General features: G+C 35.7%; 2 protein-coding genes across 2 annotated transcripts; both read left to right on the forward strand.

Annotated features, from left to right (window-relative positions):
* The first annotated feature begins 8735 nt into the window (after nt 1-8735).
* LOC116000394 (probable trehalose-phosphate phosphatase H) lies at nt 8736-11496 on the forward strand. The gene is made up of 8 exons (XM_031240474.1): nt 8736-8962; nt 9056-9306; nt 9606-9911; nt 10005-10166; nt 10280-10427; nt 10528-10598; nt 10702-10794; nt 11012-11496. Exons 2-8 carry the CDS (start codon nt 9070-9072, stop codon nt 11108-11110), a joined length of 1116 nt encoding a protein of 371 aa, XP_031096334.1. The 5' UTR covers nt 8736-8962; nt 9056-9069; the 3' UTR covers nt 11111-11496.
* A 5087-nt stretch (nt 11497-16583) lies between these two features.
* On the forward strand, nt 16584-17628 carry LOC115998389 (PLAT domain-containing protein 3-like). The gene is made up of 2 exons (XM_031237960.1): nt 16584-16755; nt 16835-17628. Exons 1-2 carry the CDS (start codon nt 16675-16677, stop codon nt 17312-17314), a joined length of 561 nt encoding a protein of 186 aa, XP_031093820.1. The 5' UTR covers nt 16584-16674; the 3' UTR covers nt 17315-17628.
* Nucleotides 17629-17848: the final 220 nt, after the last annotated feature.

The raw sequence follows: 17848 nt of genomic DNA on the forward strand, positions 1-17848 counted from the left end.
TCTTTATAAAGCAATACTTGAATCAATCTCATCAACATAAAACAAAGAATCTCATCATCTACTATACATTTTTGTCTCATTCTTTTATTTTATTTTTATTATTTTTGCAACCAATTAATTCAAGGAGAAAGAATATATAAATAAATGAAAAAAAAAATGGAGATGCAAAGCAAGTGCTCCTCAATAATGGAGGCATTTGGGCTTTTGATGTATGTTTTGATTTGTTGCTATTATGGTATGTATGTTAGTATAAAGCATATAAATATATATTAAATTAGATAATTTTATTCTTAATATAAAATAAATAGTGTTATGATGTAGCAGTCTAGACCCACAATATGATTCAATTAATAGGAATGGTTTTATGTGTAATGTCTGATTTGAGAAGCTCAAAAAAAAAAAAAAAAAAAGAGCTCATCATCGGTCCTTGATTACTTTCCCCATCACCAACTACCTCCATTAATCTTCCCGACCTCATATGGTCGGACCTTTATTTAACCTCCCAACCATATTATTTCACCTAGAATAGAGTTCCCAGTCATATTTACCTGACTTGTAAGAATCAATTAATAAATTTTAATTTGCTTTATACAACTTTTCCTTATTAATTATGTTGAAAGTGGTTGTTTCAATCAATTACTAATAAATTTTGTTAACATTAAAAAATTATTTTGATTTGTCAAATTATTAGATGACAAACTAGTCATTTTTAAAAATTTTCTAAGTATAAAATACAAAAAAAAAAAAAAAAAAAAAGCTTTTCACATTGATGATTTCAAGTGAATGCATGTTGAGTTTATTATAATGTTGATTACACGAGAATACCTCTTAGTCTACAATTTAGGCAAAATTAATGGACTAAACCGCTATTTTCTCTCTTTTTTTTTTCTTTCTAAAAAAATCAGGAAAACGAATTCCTTAATCTCTTTATATATTTTATTTTTCATACTATGAGAAAATATATAATATGACTTTCTATATAAAATTCACATATCTTTATTATGTAAGAGCAATTGAGTCGTTATACTAATTATTTTCAATAATGTATTTTTCACCGATAAATAATATAATCAATATTTCAAGTAATTTTTTTCATAAATTAATTCAATTTTTTTAAAATGATACTCTGGCATTGCTATATATAATGAAACTAATGTGGGTAGAAAATGAAACTAAAAAACAGAATAATATTATCAAATGAAACTGAAGTATAATTAGAATAATACTTATTTATGGTCTACACTGTTAAATAAATCAACCATAATTCATAGTAAAATTTGTCGAAACTTTCACGGGAAGTCGAAATTGTATATATAAGACATGATAATTAGGTATATTTGCCTACCATCAAAAAAAGTCTCATGATGAGCAAGACCAGCCAAGAAAACCTAACTCACAAAGCCCATGTCCCTTGGACTTGATAATGTTTTAGGTGTTTCCTACCATCAGAAGTCTCATGATGACAAAAACCTAACTCACAAAACACTAGAAAACTGTCGTTTTGTTTATATATTGTTCCATAGTTGTAGCTCTGGCAGTTGGCTGTCACGCAACATCACTCTCGCAATCATTTAGTGCAATTATGTATTACTCCGTATTTTACTATGATACAAAAGTTTAAAACCTATTCATTATTGCTGATACTCTCTCAGTTAAATTTATTATATATGATTTTTTTAGTACAATTTACGATTATCTAGATACAAGATAACAAAAAAATAAATCAGTTTATGTTGTCTATAGTTGACTGGCTTAAACCAAAAAGACCAACAAAGGACTACAAAGATATAAACTAGCGTAAGTTGCAAACAAACCAAGAAAGTTAATAAACAACTCACATGTGGAATCGAAATAATTTAATTTGACTTGTACAAAATTATAACATAAGCACTTTGAATGAGTAGGGTGTTGGTGTTATATATCTTGGTTCTTAGGTTTCATTCATAATTGGTGCTAATCAAACGACATCTTTATTAACAGACCATGTGGTCTTAAAGATGCACCAAACTAACCATGCATGAACTCGACCACTGTCGGTTTCACATTAGCATTAAAAATTTAAAAAGAGAGATTAGTGAAAATCTCTTAATTAATTATCATCAATACTTTGTTCACGTGATTTCTTTGTGCCCTCAAAATTTTCCTTAGCTTCATTAATTATATAAATTCAATCATAAGCATATTGAACTTGTCCAAGACCCTATAGTGGGGTGACACCCAACAAAAACTTTAGATTAGAATATCATAAATTTGATTCTTAATCATTTCATGTGTATCCTAAAAGAAATCAAGTCCACTTGGTTGCTTGTTTATTTGTTTTTTTTTTTGTTTTTTGTTGGACATACCACTTTGATCATATATGCAGAATTTGATTCTTGAGTTCAAAAAATATACGTAATTAATTAAATATCTTTTAAAATTTCAAATTAATTAATTGATTGTAAAAATCATAATAACTTTTTTAATGTGTTAAAATCAGCTGATTCAAAATTAATTAATGAATATAGAAAATAATTATTATGTTTAGAGGTTAACATTATGAATTACAATTTAAAAAAAAAACAACAAATATTATTTTTCTTGTAAATTTATCAATCATTTTAATCAAGACAATAAATAAATAATTTTTTATCATCAAATACGAGACGCTTCGTCATGAATGATGCACTAATCTTCCGCTGTGCTTAGCCTTTCGGCCTTCTTCTAGGACGATTCCCAACAAAGACAATCATCAATAGATGTTTGAAATTAAATTTGTATATGAAAGGAATGTAAGATCGATTCCTTTAGAGAGAACAAAAGTTTTACCAATACCCTAAAGAGAATGATCTAGTAAATGAAACATAATTTTATTTTATCAAAATGTCACAATTAATTTTATTAAATGCCAACACACTCTTTCAGCTAAATCCATGACACATCGTGACAGATTCACAATGGGGCATCTGTCCTCCTCCCCCGTCCCCATAATCTTTATATATATATATATATATATATATATATATATTATGTGTGTGTGTGTGTACGTGAGTGTATGTATGTATGTATACACACATTATAAACATCTTTAACTACCAAATATACATATATTTTCAAAAGGTTAAATTAGCTCAATTGGGTGTTTTTGTTTTAATCTTTACCTCTTTTATGTGACTCTCTCGGTTGAATTAGTTTTCACAAAATTTTACTTGTGTAATTTATTTTTTGTATGATTTACAAACTATTACACAAAAATATTCAAATAATAACTACAAATTTCTCTTGTTATTAAAAGAAAAAAATTCACCGACTTTTTGACATGTAGCTAGAATATTGTAGGTTGATTCTTGGGGAATTAATGAACCAATAATTAACGTTAAAATTGGCAAAGGATTCTCATGACTTTAGGACCGTCGGCACACGTTTTTTCTTCGTATTAACAAAAGCTCCTTTTTTTCCTCCCCATATATTCCCCAAGCTTTTAACTTCAAATCCATTTCGATTATTTTGATGAATGAATAATCTAATGCTATGTTACCAATTATTGTTGTTTTTTTGTATGCATTCCCTCAACTCTTATTTTATATGCCTCTATATACAATTATTTTTTATATTAATCAATTTTAAAATATCTATGATACACAAAAACTTTAAGATGATAGAATTACCTCATTTTGTACTCAAAACTCTCTAAATTTCGTTCGAAAATATTTATGTGCCCATTTTGTAATAAACTAAAAGTTTCATAAATAATAATAATAATAATAATAATAATAATAATAATAATAATAATAATAATAATAAGTTGTAAAATGTGAGACAATGATTTTTTTTGGATGACAAAGGAACCTACAACCACTACCCGAGGATGTGCACTGGATAAACTTTGCTCCTGCATAATAGCCTACAATCTATAGTATCATACATGAGAGGTAAATCGCACTAGAAAGACCTCATACGAAAAGTTCGACTATGAGTGTGTTGGCAAGAATCAAACTAATAATGTTTAGGTAGGAGAATCATGCTCTACCTACTTAGTAAATTTTTTTTTTTTGGGACAATAATTATAATATTAAGCAAGGTGGAAAGAACACTTAAAATTACCACTAACAATGGAATAATGGTGAAGTACATAATTAAGCTGAAAGAAAAGGGATTACGAAATACTTTTTTAATTAATAATGATTTCTTTATACTTTGGTGGAGATTACTTTTTAACAACCCAAAAACCAGTGGTTTGGGAGTATCAGAAGCAGGGCAGTTCATCTTATCAGGCCATTAAATTAAGGTACAAATATATGAAGATCATATTTCTTGGTAAAGATTGAAAAAGTGTTTATTAAAAAAAAAAATACGAGGATATATATAGATAATGTAGATTATATAGGAAAAAAAAAAACTTTGGTCATGTCATAAAATGGTGATTGAGTTTGGGTGCAGCATAATTCTCGTTAACTCTCTCTCACTTACTATTAGATTTCGTACAAAAATTGTATACATAGTTGTTTAGTTAAAATTTTAGATGGTACATTATCTGGCATGAAGAAAATAATTTTAAAGTAGATATATTTTTGGGGTTCAAACTCAAAACTTCTACTTAAACTGGAAGAGAGCCACATTATTTCATTCACACCCGTCATTGTATATGTATTTGTATGGCATATGCAAGTGGGACATTATATTCAATACAAGCTGACTCAATGTTCACACTAGAATCTCATATTAATTGTGCGAAACTATATGGTCAAGCTGATTTTGTGGTCATTAGTAACTTTAGGGTTCAAGAAATCCTTTCTCTACGGTTCTTTTCTCATTATGCTTATTTTATTCCCTTCCCTTTCACCTTCAAGAATATGTATTCGATTTGTTTTTTTCTTTTTTGATATATTTGATTAAATATGTGGAGGTAAAATTTGGATTTAAGCCGACAATTATATTAAAGTAAGTATAATTTATTATTGAATTATATTCAAAACGCTATATAGTATTCCATAATAATTCAGAACAACAGACAAGTTATTAAACTTACTTCGGATTAATTAACCAACTAAAGTGTGATCAAGATATAGGCTATCTGCCAACACTTTGTGGTCTAGTGGAACTCGGTTGTACTCTCATATGGAAAGGGTCGGTTCAAGCCTCAGTGGAGTAGGTTGAGAAGCTAGTTATGAAGAGATACTGCATTGTAACAGAGTCAACAATATGAAGATATATGCTATCTAACCAGGAAGAGTTTGCCCTAATGATACATGGGAAGTAGGGAACATAGAAAGGGGCAGGTGGTTTTGCTTCATCATATTGTATGGTAGGTTTAGAGCCACTGGTTTCACAGGGAGATGAAATTTCAGGGGGCCTTTCATCAAAACCTCCCCAACATTTAGGGACCATTTCCATATTTGGGAAGGTCACTTGGTAGATCTGCCTTCCAATTGGCTTATCTCCCCCATTATAATTATCTCCTTCCTCTTTTGAAGACCTGCGGTATTCATTTTGGTTTTGGCCTTTCCTGCTGCTGCTAGTCCAACTTGATCAAAATGCCCTCTTTTGCTTTTCACCAAAACAACCCCAAATTGCAATTAAACTATCCTTCTTCCTTTTCCTTTTTAGGTTACAAATTCGATTATGCCAATAGTCTTTCTATTCAGCCAGTTGCATACCTAATTTGTTAGTTATTACACAGGAGCCAAGTTTCTTAATATACACTCTTAGATAGTGATTGCAAATAGTCCCTCAGTCGAGCTAGTCGCACGGGGTCTTCCCAATTCAGTTTACGAGTTATTACACATGAACGAAGTTTACTAGTGTACACTCTCATATAATGATTATATTGTCAACAATCCTTCGGTCGATGAACTTAGGATTGAATTGAATTATTGAATTACAGAAGCGTTACAATACCTATATGAGAGTTAGCATAAAACTCTCCTATCCTATTGGTACTGGCTATTGACTAGGAATACATAATAAACTGATAAACTAATACAACTATATAATATAAAATATAACATGACTAATACGCCCCCTCAAGCACAAGGTTGTAGGGAAATAACATTGAGCTTGGCACGGAGAGAATTGAAACGCTGCGCAGACAGAGGCTTTGTGAAGATATCAGCGACCTGATCTTGAGTGGACACAAAATTGACGACGAATTCACCCGAAGAAACCTTGTCTCGAACAAAATGGTAATCGACCTCAACGTGTTTGGTTCGGGCATGAAAAAACGGATTAGCAGCCATGTATGTAGCGCCTAAGTTGTCACACCAAAGAGTAGCAGGCTGGCCTGAGTGTAGACGTAACTCACGAAGCAAGGAAACAACCCAAGTGACCTCAGCGGCTAGATCAGCTAAACCCTTGTACTCGGCTTCTGTGGATGAGCGAGCAACTGTGCGCTGCTTGCGAGAGACCCATGAAATCAAATTGGAGCCGTAGAACACCGCATAGCCACTGGTGGACTTCCTGTCGACCGGACAGCCAGCCCAGTCCGAGTCAGAATAACCATGCAAGGTGAAGTGAGACGACGGTGCAATACACAGACCCATTTCAAGAGTCCCTTTAACATAACGCAAAACCCTCTTTAGTAACCCCCAGTGTTCTGTTGTGGGTGAATGCATAAATTGGCAGAGACGATTGACAGAAAAGGATAAGTCCGGCCGAGTAATAGTGAGATACTGCAGTGCGCCTACAATCCGGCGATACTGTGTCGGATTATCAAAGAGTTCAGATGAAGAAGTGGTGGATGAAGTGACGGCTGCCGGTGTTGCTAGTGGTTTGCAATCAGTCATGCCTGCCCGAACAAGAATGTCGTTCATATACCTCTTCTGTGACAGCAGAAATCCCCCATTGTACTGCAGAGTCTCTATCCCAAGGAAGAATCCAGGTGTGCCGAGATCCCGGATCTTAAAAACGTTACTGAGTCGGAGAAGTAGCGAGTTAACTAACGGTGCATCATTACCCATCATGATGATATCATCGACATAGACGAGTAGATAAACCCGAGAATCACCGGTAGCATAGTGAAATAAGGAGACATCGGTTTTGGAGGATGCAAAACCTGCAGATAACAAGTAATCGTGTAGTCGTTTGAACCAGGCACGGGGTGCTTGCTTCAAACCATATAGGGATCGTTGTAGCTGACAAATGTGGCCAGGATGTAGAGGATCTTCATACCCCGGGGGTTGTTTCATATACACAGTCTCAGATAAATGTCCGTTTAAGAAAGCATTATGAACATCTAACTGTCGGAGAACCCATGAATGCGAAACAGCAAGTGAAAATAAGAGTCTAACCGTTGTTGGTTTGACTACTGGACTGAAAGTGTCAAAAAAATCCTCCCCGGCCACCTGATTAAAGCCTTTTGCGACAACCGGGCCTTATATCGTTCAATGGTACGATCTGCTTTTCGTTTGGTGCGGTATACCCACTTGCAACCAATTATATTCATAACGGGTGTTGCTGGTATTAATTTCCAGGTGTTGTTATGCAGCAATGCATTAAATTCTTGATCCATTGCATCTCTCCAGTGAGAGTGTTTTACTGCTTGTGTATAACAAGTTGGATCAGTCGTGGTATGTAAGACGTAGAATTGCTCACCGGTTCCCTTCGTCTTTTTGCGCGTGCGCATAGCGTGAACGGGAGCCGCAGCCTTTTTAGCTACACCAGGTGTAACAGGTGGTTGAGTCTCAGAAGGAGATGACGAACAGGAGTCAGTTTGAGTCCTGGATGAATCAGTCTGTGAACCAAGAGAATCCAAAACTGCAGGCACTGACTGCGGTATAGTAGTAGTGGTGGTGCGTATAGGAGCAGTTGCCCAAGGTGTATTTGCAGATGAGGTAGAAGGTAGCTCCTGCAAGGATTCCTGAAAAGGGAAAACATTTTCATCAAAACGAACATGGCGACAGGTATAGACTTTACCAGTGTTAAGGTCCATGCACCGATATCCCCTATAAGTAACTGGGTAACCTAAAAAGACACAAGGTGCAGAGCGGTACTCGATTTTGTGGCGATTGTAGGGACGGAGATACGGGTAACAACGACATACGGTCGAGCCACTCACACATAGTCTTTCTAGTGCAATTTATTTGATCTATAAGCTAGCTATTACACATAAGCATATTTTATCAACAGTCCAACTGTCCTCAGTTGAGCCAACCAAACCAAACCTTCTCAGTACGATGTACTTATCTTGCAAACTATTACACGGGAAAAATACCTTCTTAGTACGATGTACTTAATTAACTTGCAAACTATTACACGGAAAAAAGACTTTCTCATTACGTTGTACTTAGCTTGCAAACTATTACACGAAAAAAAAGACTTTCTCGATCAATACGATGTCTTAACTTGTAAGCTATTACACAGGAAAAAGATCTTCTCAGTATGATATATTTAGCTTGCAAACTATTAGAGGGAAAAAATTATTTCGTTCACACTCTCATCAAATTTTTCTTCTCACTAGACAATATACGACAACAATTTACATCAAAGTAGCTTGGGATGTGTACTTGGTAGGAAGGGAAAATTAAAAGGAAAATGATAGGATGCCTCCCAATAGGCAAATAAAAGTTATTTATGGTGGGGGGTGGGGACATTATTCGTGGTGAAGCCGTGGAGCCTCTCCAGGATGCTGTGTGTGGGTCCTACACTCCCCCCTAGGGCCCCACATCCGGAAGTTAGAAAGGAAGGAGGGAATTATTTTCCTTTTTCCTCGTCAGTTAGTGTCCGGTTTACAACTATAAAATCAACCAAACAACCTCGTCTCTCTCCCACCATCTCTGTCTCTCTCTCTCTCTCTTTCTCTCTCTCAAAATCTCTGTGTCTTTGGAGAAGCATTAGAAGCAAGCCTATTGGGTATTACAGTTTGGTTCTTTTTGTTTTGGGAAATAGAACAAAACCCCATTTTCTCAGTCCTTTTTGAGGGGAACAGAGCATTCTGATCTGTTTCGTTTGCTTTTTCTTGAACGCCAGAATTTTGTCTGTTTACGAGGTTTGGATTTTTTTTTGATGTTTTCTCGATTTATGGAGGAAGGGAGATTCTTTGGGTGGTTGTTAAATGTTTTGTTTGACGGTTTTTTTGTAGGTTGGTAAACGAAAATGACGAGGAACAATGTGATGGCGGTGTCAAATTCCAACCGGTTTCCGGCGGCCGGGCATAAACCGCCGATCGTCCCCGGCGGGTATATTAACTTCGATATTACATCCAGCAAGGAGCTCCTCCAGAACCTCGACGTCAATGGCGGCGCTAAGGTCAGCTCGTGGGTTGACTCAATGAGAGCTTCTTCTCCAACTCAAAAATCCACCCCTCTCTCCGACGACCATCAAACATGGATGGTAAGTAACTAACTAACTTGCCCGCATGCACAGCTCAACTGATCACATAAATGAAATTTCAGAAAAAATACCATAAATTAACTTCTGTGTTCAACTCCATAAAAATTGTAGGTAACAATTTATAGTGTGAGAGCTTAGAGACAATAGCAAGCATGACTTACTTTTTTTATATTCTGTTGGGTTTCTTCTTTTGTGTGCAAGTAATTAACCTGTCTCTCCGGCCCCAATTCCGGCGGCCGGGAAACTTAAAATTACTAAAATGACCCTCTCTTACTCTCTCTGCATGTGCGATGAAACAGATGCACCATCCCTCAGCTCTAGACATGTTCGAGCAGATCATCAAGGCATCAAAGGGAAAAAACATCGTCATGTTTCTTGACTACGACGGCACGCTCTCCCCAATCGTGGACGACCCCGATTCCGCCTTCATGTCGGATCCGATGAGATCAACGGTTAGAAAGCTGGCCACGTATTTCCCCACGGCCATCGTCAGCGGCCGTTGCAGAGACAAAGTTTACAGCTTCGTTCGCCTGGCGGAGCTCTACTACGCCGGCAGCCATGGCATGGATATTAAAGGCCCTTCAAGAGGCTCCAAATACAAGAAAGTAAGTAAAGCTGCTTCGAATCCAAACCTTAATATCCTCATTTTCTGGGAATCATGTTTCTGATAATAATTAATAATGTTTTTTTTCTAATAGGGTGCCGAGGAAGATGTTCTTTTCCAACCCGCCAGCGAGTTTCTTCCCATGATCGACAAGGTTTACAAAACCCTCCTCCAACAAACCAGTTCCACTCCCGGCGTTAAGGTGGAGAACAACAAATTCTGCGTCTCCGTGCACTTTCGCTGCGTAGATGAACTGGTAAAACATACCACTCTACCTTAAATAGTGATTGCGAGTTTTTTTTGCCAGTCCAAAAAAAACTGATGAATTTAGTGTAGTGTTCTAATGATGTTTTGTGATGCACGTTGCAGAAATGGGGGGAGTTGGCTCAACAAGTGCGGTCTGTGCTGAAAGAATATCCCAAACTTCGATTAACCCAAGGAAGGAAAGTGTTGGAAATTCGTCCCATCATTGAATGGGACAAAGGGAAAGCTCTTGAGTTTTTGCTTGAGTCCCTGGGTAAGTCGTTGATCCAGTTAAAAGTAGTGTTTTTGCCGAATCCTTCAACGTTGTCAAGATCCTAAATTTGGGTAGTGTTTGTTTGAATCTTGTTTTTCAGGCTACGCTAACTCCACCGATGTTTTTCCGGTGTACATCGGAGATGACAGAACCGACGAGGATGCGTTTAAGGTATGTACTATACTACTATACCCATTTTCACCTATATTATATTCTTTCCAAAAATCATAATCTTTTTAGTATACTAGCTAATCCTTGAGTAATTTTTTATTAGGTCTTGAGAGAAATTGGACAAGGATTTGGCATCCTAGTCTCCAAACTTCCAAAAGACACTCAGGCCTCATACTCTTTACAAGAACCATCTGAGGTAACCATGCCCTACTTAAAAATTAGTTTTATGTATGTTTTGTTTTACTATACAAGATAATATCTTATTATTGGTTCTTGACGGCTCAGTCAAAGATTACTTAGTTAGGTGAAATTGTCAAGCAAATCACATTTTTTATGTCCCTTTCTGGTCATTGAAAACACCCATGTTTCATGTTGTCATGTTCCTAACCGTGTGACTAACTTTTTTGTTTCAGGTTATGGTTTTCTTGCGACGTTTAGTGGAGTGGAAAAGGTTGTCCCTAAGGAGGCAGTCCAGGCTGAGAAGACAACTGGAGGAGATAAAAGCATTATAAAACTAAGATACCTTTATTAGTACCTAGTAATTAATTTAGTACTATTGCCTTCTTATTTGAGCCAGTAGGGTATAGATAAGATAGGTTGATTTACCTCCCTACGACTGGTTAATGTTACAAAATGAGGTTTATTCATATCTGATCTTCGGGTAACAATTGCGGGTTTCCTAGTTATAGGAGGTAATTGATTTAGTGTTGGCAAATGGCAATAGAGGCCTTTTCTTTTTATCTGGACTGTAAAGGCCCTGTACATTCACTACCCAACAAGCTCTACACAAGGGAGCAAGTTGTAATTTCAGCAGGCAATCTTGTCCAAGTGGATGGCAAGTTGTGCTTGTCTTTTTCAAGAAAAGGGAAAGAATGTTAATCTATGGTTTTTACTATAATTTCTCGGCCAACATTTATTGCAACTTGCAAACTAAAGTGTATTATTGCCTAATGGAATATAATGATGATGATATTTATATTGTAGTTCATAACAAAAACTATCTCAAAAGCAAACAATAATGGCAACTAATGTTAGTAGACAATGACACTACTGAATACTGTCCTAACTCCTAATTCTTTGGTTCTTTGAATTTGAGAAAGTGAACTTTTTATCAATCTTATTTAAAAATGATTCGTTAATATTCATTATTAAGAAAAGGTTTACACCCGATTTCGTATTATTTGTTAGTTTTAGAAATTTAGCAGTTGAACTATTAATAATGTGATGGCTAAATATTAAGCTAGAAGTTTACTACTTCCCGTCTGATAGGAGATATCACTCGAGCATATAACCATATACCTGTTTATACTCTGTATATCATAAAGAACATTTTCTGAACACATCCGATCCGATCTGGTTTCGATCCAACCTAAGCCGATAGATAATGAACGCATTCATTTATGGTTATTGATTACACAATCTACCCTAAACCCAGGTTGGAACTCCCAACCTTAATGTCCAGACCGATTATTTCGATCGGGCAACCTTTTATGCTAAAGGAGAAAAGCTACTAATTACATTATACCCTAATTAATATACTCGTTTGTATATTAAAGTTGAAACGTATAATATAATAGTCGAAAGACATAAAATAGAATTAACTCTTTTGTATAATCTCATAAGAAATATACTCTTTCTAATATCGGATACGTTATTAACAAGATTTAAATCTAAACTTTTTTTTAAAAATCAAATTAAATAATTACTTGCGGCTAATTAGCTAATTAAGATTTGTATTTGTGTTTTCAAGAATACTTTACCTCCTCTATTGTATGCTGCGGATCTACAAGCATCCTTGTTGTCAGACAACAAAACACGAATTATATAATGTTTTTAGTACTTAGGAAACATTTCTTCGTAGGGTTATTTAATTGGTTAATGTACAATCAATATACTCCTAAACCACGAAAAATATTACTCCTCCCAATTCTTACTTCGTCTCACACAATTTTAATGTTAACATTTTCATTAAGATAAAGATAACTAATTTTTAATGTTAACATTTTCATTAAGATAAAAATAATTAATTATTAATTGTCATATCAGAAAGTAAAAATAAAATAGTAAAAATAGAAAATACATGTAATAGAAGTATAGAACTCTTAATTAAACCACTAATCTAGCTTTGTGGGTAAGAAAGCAACAAAGATATATTAATTGCATTAGTACTTGACTGACATTCCATGATTCCAACAAGACATAACCACCATCAATATAAAAATTGTTGTTGATTCTTTTCATGAAATTATTAATATAGTATGTAATTAATTACATGGATCTAGACAATTAGTTTAATCAACATCCTAGCTGTAAGCATGTTATTCAACAGTAAAATACACGTAACAACTAACAAATGTACGAAAATAATATTCTTTTCTCTTTGAATTTGACTCGATTGTGACAATTATGTCTTAATATATGAAAGCAACATAATAATAATAATAATAATAATAATAATAATAATAATAATAATAATAATAATAATTTAGATCAAGATTTTTCTCTGATTTCTCAAATAGTATCGAAGAAGTCTATACTAGTTACTGGTTGAAGTCTCTCTCTCTCTTTTTTTTTTAACATTACGCAATGTCTTGGCGAATCCATGTCAAATTCTATTAAATAAAGACTTTGAATTGTAACCTTTGACCTTAGGGTCAAATTCTAGTTAGAAATTAAATCAAACCCAACTCAAGAATCTAATTTTAATTTTTGTACGTCAAGAAGATCGTCAAAAGAATAAGCTCCAACACTTGCCAACCTTCACAACAAAGCTAGATGTGCAGCATAACTAATTATCAAGATCAAACGTCTACTATTTATCAAAAGTTATATGATGAATGGGGTTTAAAAGCGTAGCTGATCAATGACACCCTAGCCTGACCGATCGAATCCTCCTCTTAGCAACTAGTCGGAGTTTTGAGGTTTGGCTTGGCGCGTTTCGTAAGCGATACTGGAAAACTATTCGACTATATAGGCAAGGCGGGGCTCGTGACCCATGGCCCATCCTAGGTAGAGCAAGCTATCTTGTATTAACAATACGTGGATCTCAACTTGCTTTTGAGATCTCTCACCAACAATTTCAACCGTAACTGCTTTTGATTCGTTCAAACTATTATAATCAAATCGATTCGTTATCAATACTCTTACATCTAAATGGATCTATCTATCTATCTATCTATCCATCGCTATTGAAAACTGTCCACAAACTAAAGAAGGGTGAAGAGAGATTACAACTTGGCCATTGGGGTACTTAGATTTGAAGAATCTCAAACCCAAGTTGTTCCTAATTAGTCAACTTTAGTTTGGTTTTTAATATGAATTGAGGAAGAAAACAAAGAAGCTAATAAGGTAGCATGATTTGTCAAACTTTAGTTTTGGTTAGGTGTGGGAAAGGGAAACACACCACAAGGATGTAGGGAATCCATGGTTGGAAAGAGGAGTTGGAATCCCACTTACAAAGGATTGTGTTTCGTCTTTGGTTGAAGAAAACCACATGGGTTGGCGAATGAGAACAACAACGTGCCACCAATGTAAGCTGCTGCTAATATAATTAAGGTTAATTAATTGCCAACCTCGGTTCCCTCGAACGTGGAGAGATGGACTCCACTTGATATATACTCACCTATAATTGCTGCCTATTAATTTTCTTTTTTATTGGTTTATTCCTAACTTCAATTATTGATGAGATGTATGTAGTGAATAACTCAAGAAAGAACTTGAGAAAGTACACTTTTTTGTCACTTAATTCAACCATGCCAATATATCAAATCAACTCCCTCAATAATTGCAATGGCCGAATCAAATGCGTGTCCGTTCTCACTAGTTGTCACAAATAATTTTTCAGAGAAAAGAATAGTTAAAAGACTGTTAAAATACTAAAGTGACCAAAAAAATCTCATTATTACAAAAGTGAAAAATATTATCCATCTACAAGTGAATACAAAAAACACATGTAAGACGTGATACATATTATGATCTTTAACAAAAATATAATAGTTTTAGTTGAATGATTTTTATTACTTTTTTTTAAACAAAACAAAAGGAGGTTAAGTTCAATTCATTACTATTTTGACCATATCATATAGGTGAAAAAAAATTATTTTTTTCTAAAATTGATTCTTATTTCCTTTCTTGTGTGTCTAAAAAGTAAAATTTATTGTCTCGAAACTCACATCTTAACTCTACAAGAATTGTAAATCGGTTAAATCACTCTCACTTAGTAGCCTATTAAGTGGGAGGAGTCACCCCTAAGTGGATGAAACTTTCACACTATAACTGCCATGATTTAATTATGCGTCCTTTGATGCAATTTGTTACTCGAGAACCATACCAATTGAGCTACGTCTAAGTGTTTCGATCATATTTCCTTTCTTTGACATGTAAATATGAAATATCAAACTTTTGAAATCTTTCTATATGTAAATACACACAAAAAAAGTTTGAACTCACATGGAAGAACATGTAGAGCAAGATGCAAATACTCTGGGGAACAAAATGAGAAGGACTTCTGAGTGGTTGGTCGGATAGATCATCTCAGAACCACGGCCATTCGACACGTACGTTTGAATGAGCTGAGAGTTTTGGCATTGTCGTTTGTGAATGAAAATGATAATTAATTTGCATCCATTTCTTTTCTTGTTTTATCCATGTTTGTGTTCTTTATAATTTTGTGGATGTAGTGGCAGAATTAGTAGGTGTGAGCAATTATATTTCCATGTGGTCGGGGTTGGACCTCACACAATCCGGTGTAGAGGTTGTTGCCTTGTCGTTTGTTAAGGAAAATTATTTTCTGTTGAGACTTATTGCAAGATTTTCCATAAGCTTGACTTTTGACAGCTATATAATATATTCTTTGGGTGATAACCCGGTTAAATTAAAGGTTATGCGTAATAACCAGCTTGGTTGGCGTGAGTGGCTTAGTACGACCAATATGGCCAGTATTTTGCCCCTTAGTTGGGCCGGTCCGGTGCGAGCGGGGATTAGTCCGTGGACATTCCAAAAAAAAGTTATGCGTAATTAGACCGTCAAAATGGGCTTAGCCCGTCCCGTCCCGTCCCGCAAAAAAAGCGGAGCAACTTTTGATATTTTGGTGGACATTTTAGCTCGCCCCCGCTTAACCAGCGGGCTTGGCCTGATATGAGATGGTCTGGAGCTAAAACTAAATGTGTGGTTAGTGGGCCATCGGCCCATTAGTGAAAACACTCGTGTGAATGAAATATCAATTTAAACCAACCATTGCAAGTTAGATTACTAATATATATGTTCATTTTTAATATAATATTTTAAAATTTTTTTCATTTTAACATTAAAAATGAACAATTATTAATTGTTTATCTTGCGATGTGGACTCCACGGTTATAATTGTCCAATCTAAAAGATGGAGCATGGGAAATAGGCCTGGACTGGAAGGCCCAAATATTGAAACAATGCATTCGTAATGCATATAAGCGCCCAGCTGTTCCTGGCCGTGTATGGGTATCATCATTATTCATTACTCATTTATTTGTATCAAACCTTGTCACTCTCGTTCGCCATAAATAAATAATATATAAATATAAATATGTAATTCAACATGGATCACATGCTTCAATTTGGTATCAAAATTATGATGCCTATGGAGGATTTACAACTCCATCATGAGATCATTGTGGAGCTAAACTCTAATATTGTGATTGGAACTTGATTTTCCTGTCAACATATATGGGACAGATTGGAAATTAGGAAATAACGTAACATTCTTAGAGCACCCTGAAATATTTGGTTAAGCTTATTCTGGCATACACGAGTGAAACTGCCACTTGAAGGATCCACTAAACCGAGGCCTAGTCTCTCGTTATTTACCAAAAGCATTAAAAATGTAACATTACGTCTTTATCATAAATTTATTCACTTAATTAATTCATTACCGGCCAATAAGGCTAAGGAATTCCTGAATACGTAGAAGAATATGCTGTTGCCACTTGTCAACGGCTCAACGCTGCATTTAAAATTTTCCCATAATAATCTATCGCACAGTTCTAATCATACATTCATACCTACCAGTCCGCCACGCTACACAAAGGAGACGAAATCCGCCATGGAAATGGGCAAGCTCAACCGTCTCTGCTTCGTCCTCTTCTTCTCACTCTGCTCCGCCGTCTCTTCCATATCCGGATCGGTAAGTTCCTTCCTTTTCCGGTCAATTTGATTAATCTCCGTTTAGCGTGAAGCAACAGTGACAGATCGGAGATCTGTAGGATGATGCAGATTGCGTCTACACGGCGTACATCCGAACCGGAACCGTTTGGAAGGGCGGAACGGACTCGATCATCAGTTTGACTCTCTACGATGCCGACGGTTACGGTGTACGGATCAACAACCTGGAGGCGTGGGGCGGGCTTATGGGCGAGGGCTACGACTACTTCGAGAGGGGTAATCTCGACATTTTCAGCGGCCGCGGCCCCTGCTTGAGTTCTCCGATCTGCTCCATGAACCTCACCTCCGACGGAACCGGACCGCACCACGGCTGGTACTGTAACTACGTCGAGGTCACCGTTACCGGCGTCCACCAGGCCTGCAACCAGCAGCTCTTCACCGTCGAGCAGTGGCTCGCCACTGACGCGTCGCCCTACTCGCTCACCGCGGTCGTAGACAACTGTTACTATGATCGCTCCCGGCTAGCCGCCGTCGACGGTGAGAAGACGACGATTTCTTCCCCTGTAATTGCCGTGGTTTGAGAAGACGATTTGTTTCCCTGTATCGATGTTGTAATGGGCTTTTGATTTTGGGCTATAGTAGGGCACAATATGGGCCTTGGGAGCAAACAAGGCCCAAGGCCGCGTAATCATTGCGTTGTTTATTAATATTGGTCGTGAAAAACGTGGTCCTGTCATGAAGGAACACTCACGTGCAGTCCGCCACTATGTGCCGACATTTTATTTTATTATTATTATTTTTTTTTTGAGGAAAAACTATGTGCCGACATATGAAGTAAATTTTGTTACAATCAATTTATATAATTTTCGATGTACTTTGGTGATTTCGATTTGGACATTCATGTTATTGATCTCTCCGCCAAGCATATCATCTCTACTCGCGATCAATTTAGTAAAAGTAATATTTTCAAAGTTTTTATCATAATTTCATAATCATAACAAAAATTTACGATGTCAATTATTAAGCTTCAAGCACTGATTTGCATTGCGATTGAGATATATTTTTTGATTTATCTTCCCTACACAGGTTCTACCCAAAGACGAATGGAAAAGGTA

The sequence above is a fragment of the Ipomoea triloba genome, chromosome 12 (assembly GCF_003576645.1).
Source record: "Ipomoea triloba cultivar NCNSP0323 chromosome 12, ASM357664v1".
NCBI classification, from domain to species: Eukaryota; Viridiplantae; Streptophyta; class Magnoliopsida; order Solanales; family Convolvulaceae; genus Ipomoea; species Ipomoea triloba.

Excerpts from the sequence above, each read along its gene's own strand:
- LOC116000394 (XM_031240474.1), top strand. The coding sequence starts at position 9,070 with ATGACGAGGAACAATGTGATGGCGGTGTCAAATTCCAACCGGTTTCCG. Across the intron at positions 10,428-10,527 it reads GTTTTTGCTTGAGTCCCTGG|GCTACGCTAACTCCACCGAT; the intron begins GTAAGTCGTTGA and ends CTTGTTTTTCAG. Across the intron at positions 10,795-11,011 it reads CTTTACAAGAACCATCTGAG|GTTATGGTTTTCTTGCGACG; the intron begins GTAACCATGCCC and ends TTTTTGTTTCAG.
- LOC115998389 (XM_031237960.1), top strand. The coding sequence starts at position 16,675 with ATGGAAATGGGCAAGCTCAACCGTCTCTGCTTCGTCCTCTTCTTCTCA. Across the intron at positions 16,756-16,834 it reads TCTCTTCCATATCCGGATCG|GATGATGCAGATTGCGTCTA; the intron begins GTAAGTTCCTTC and ends GGAGATCTGTAG.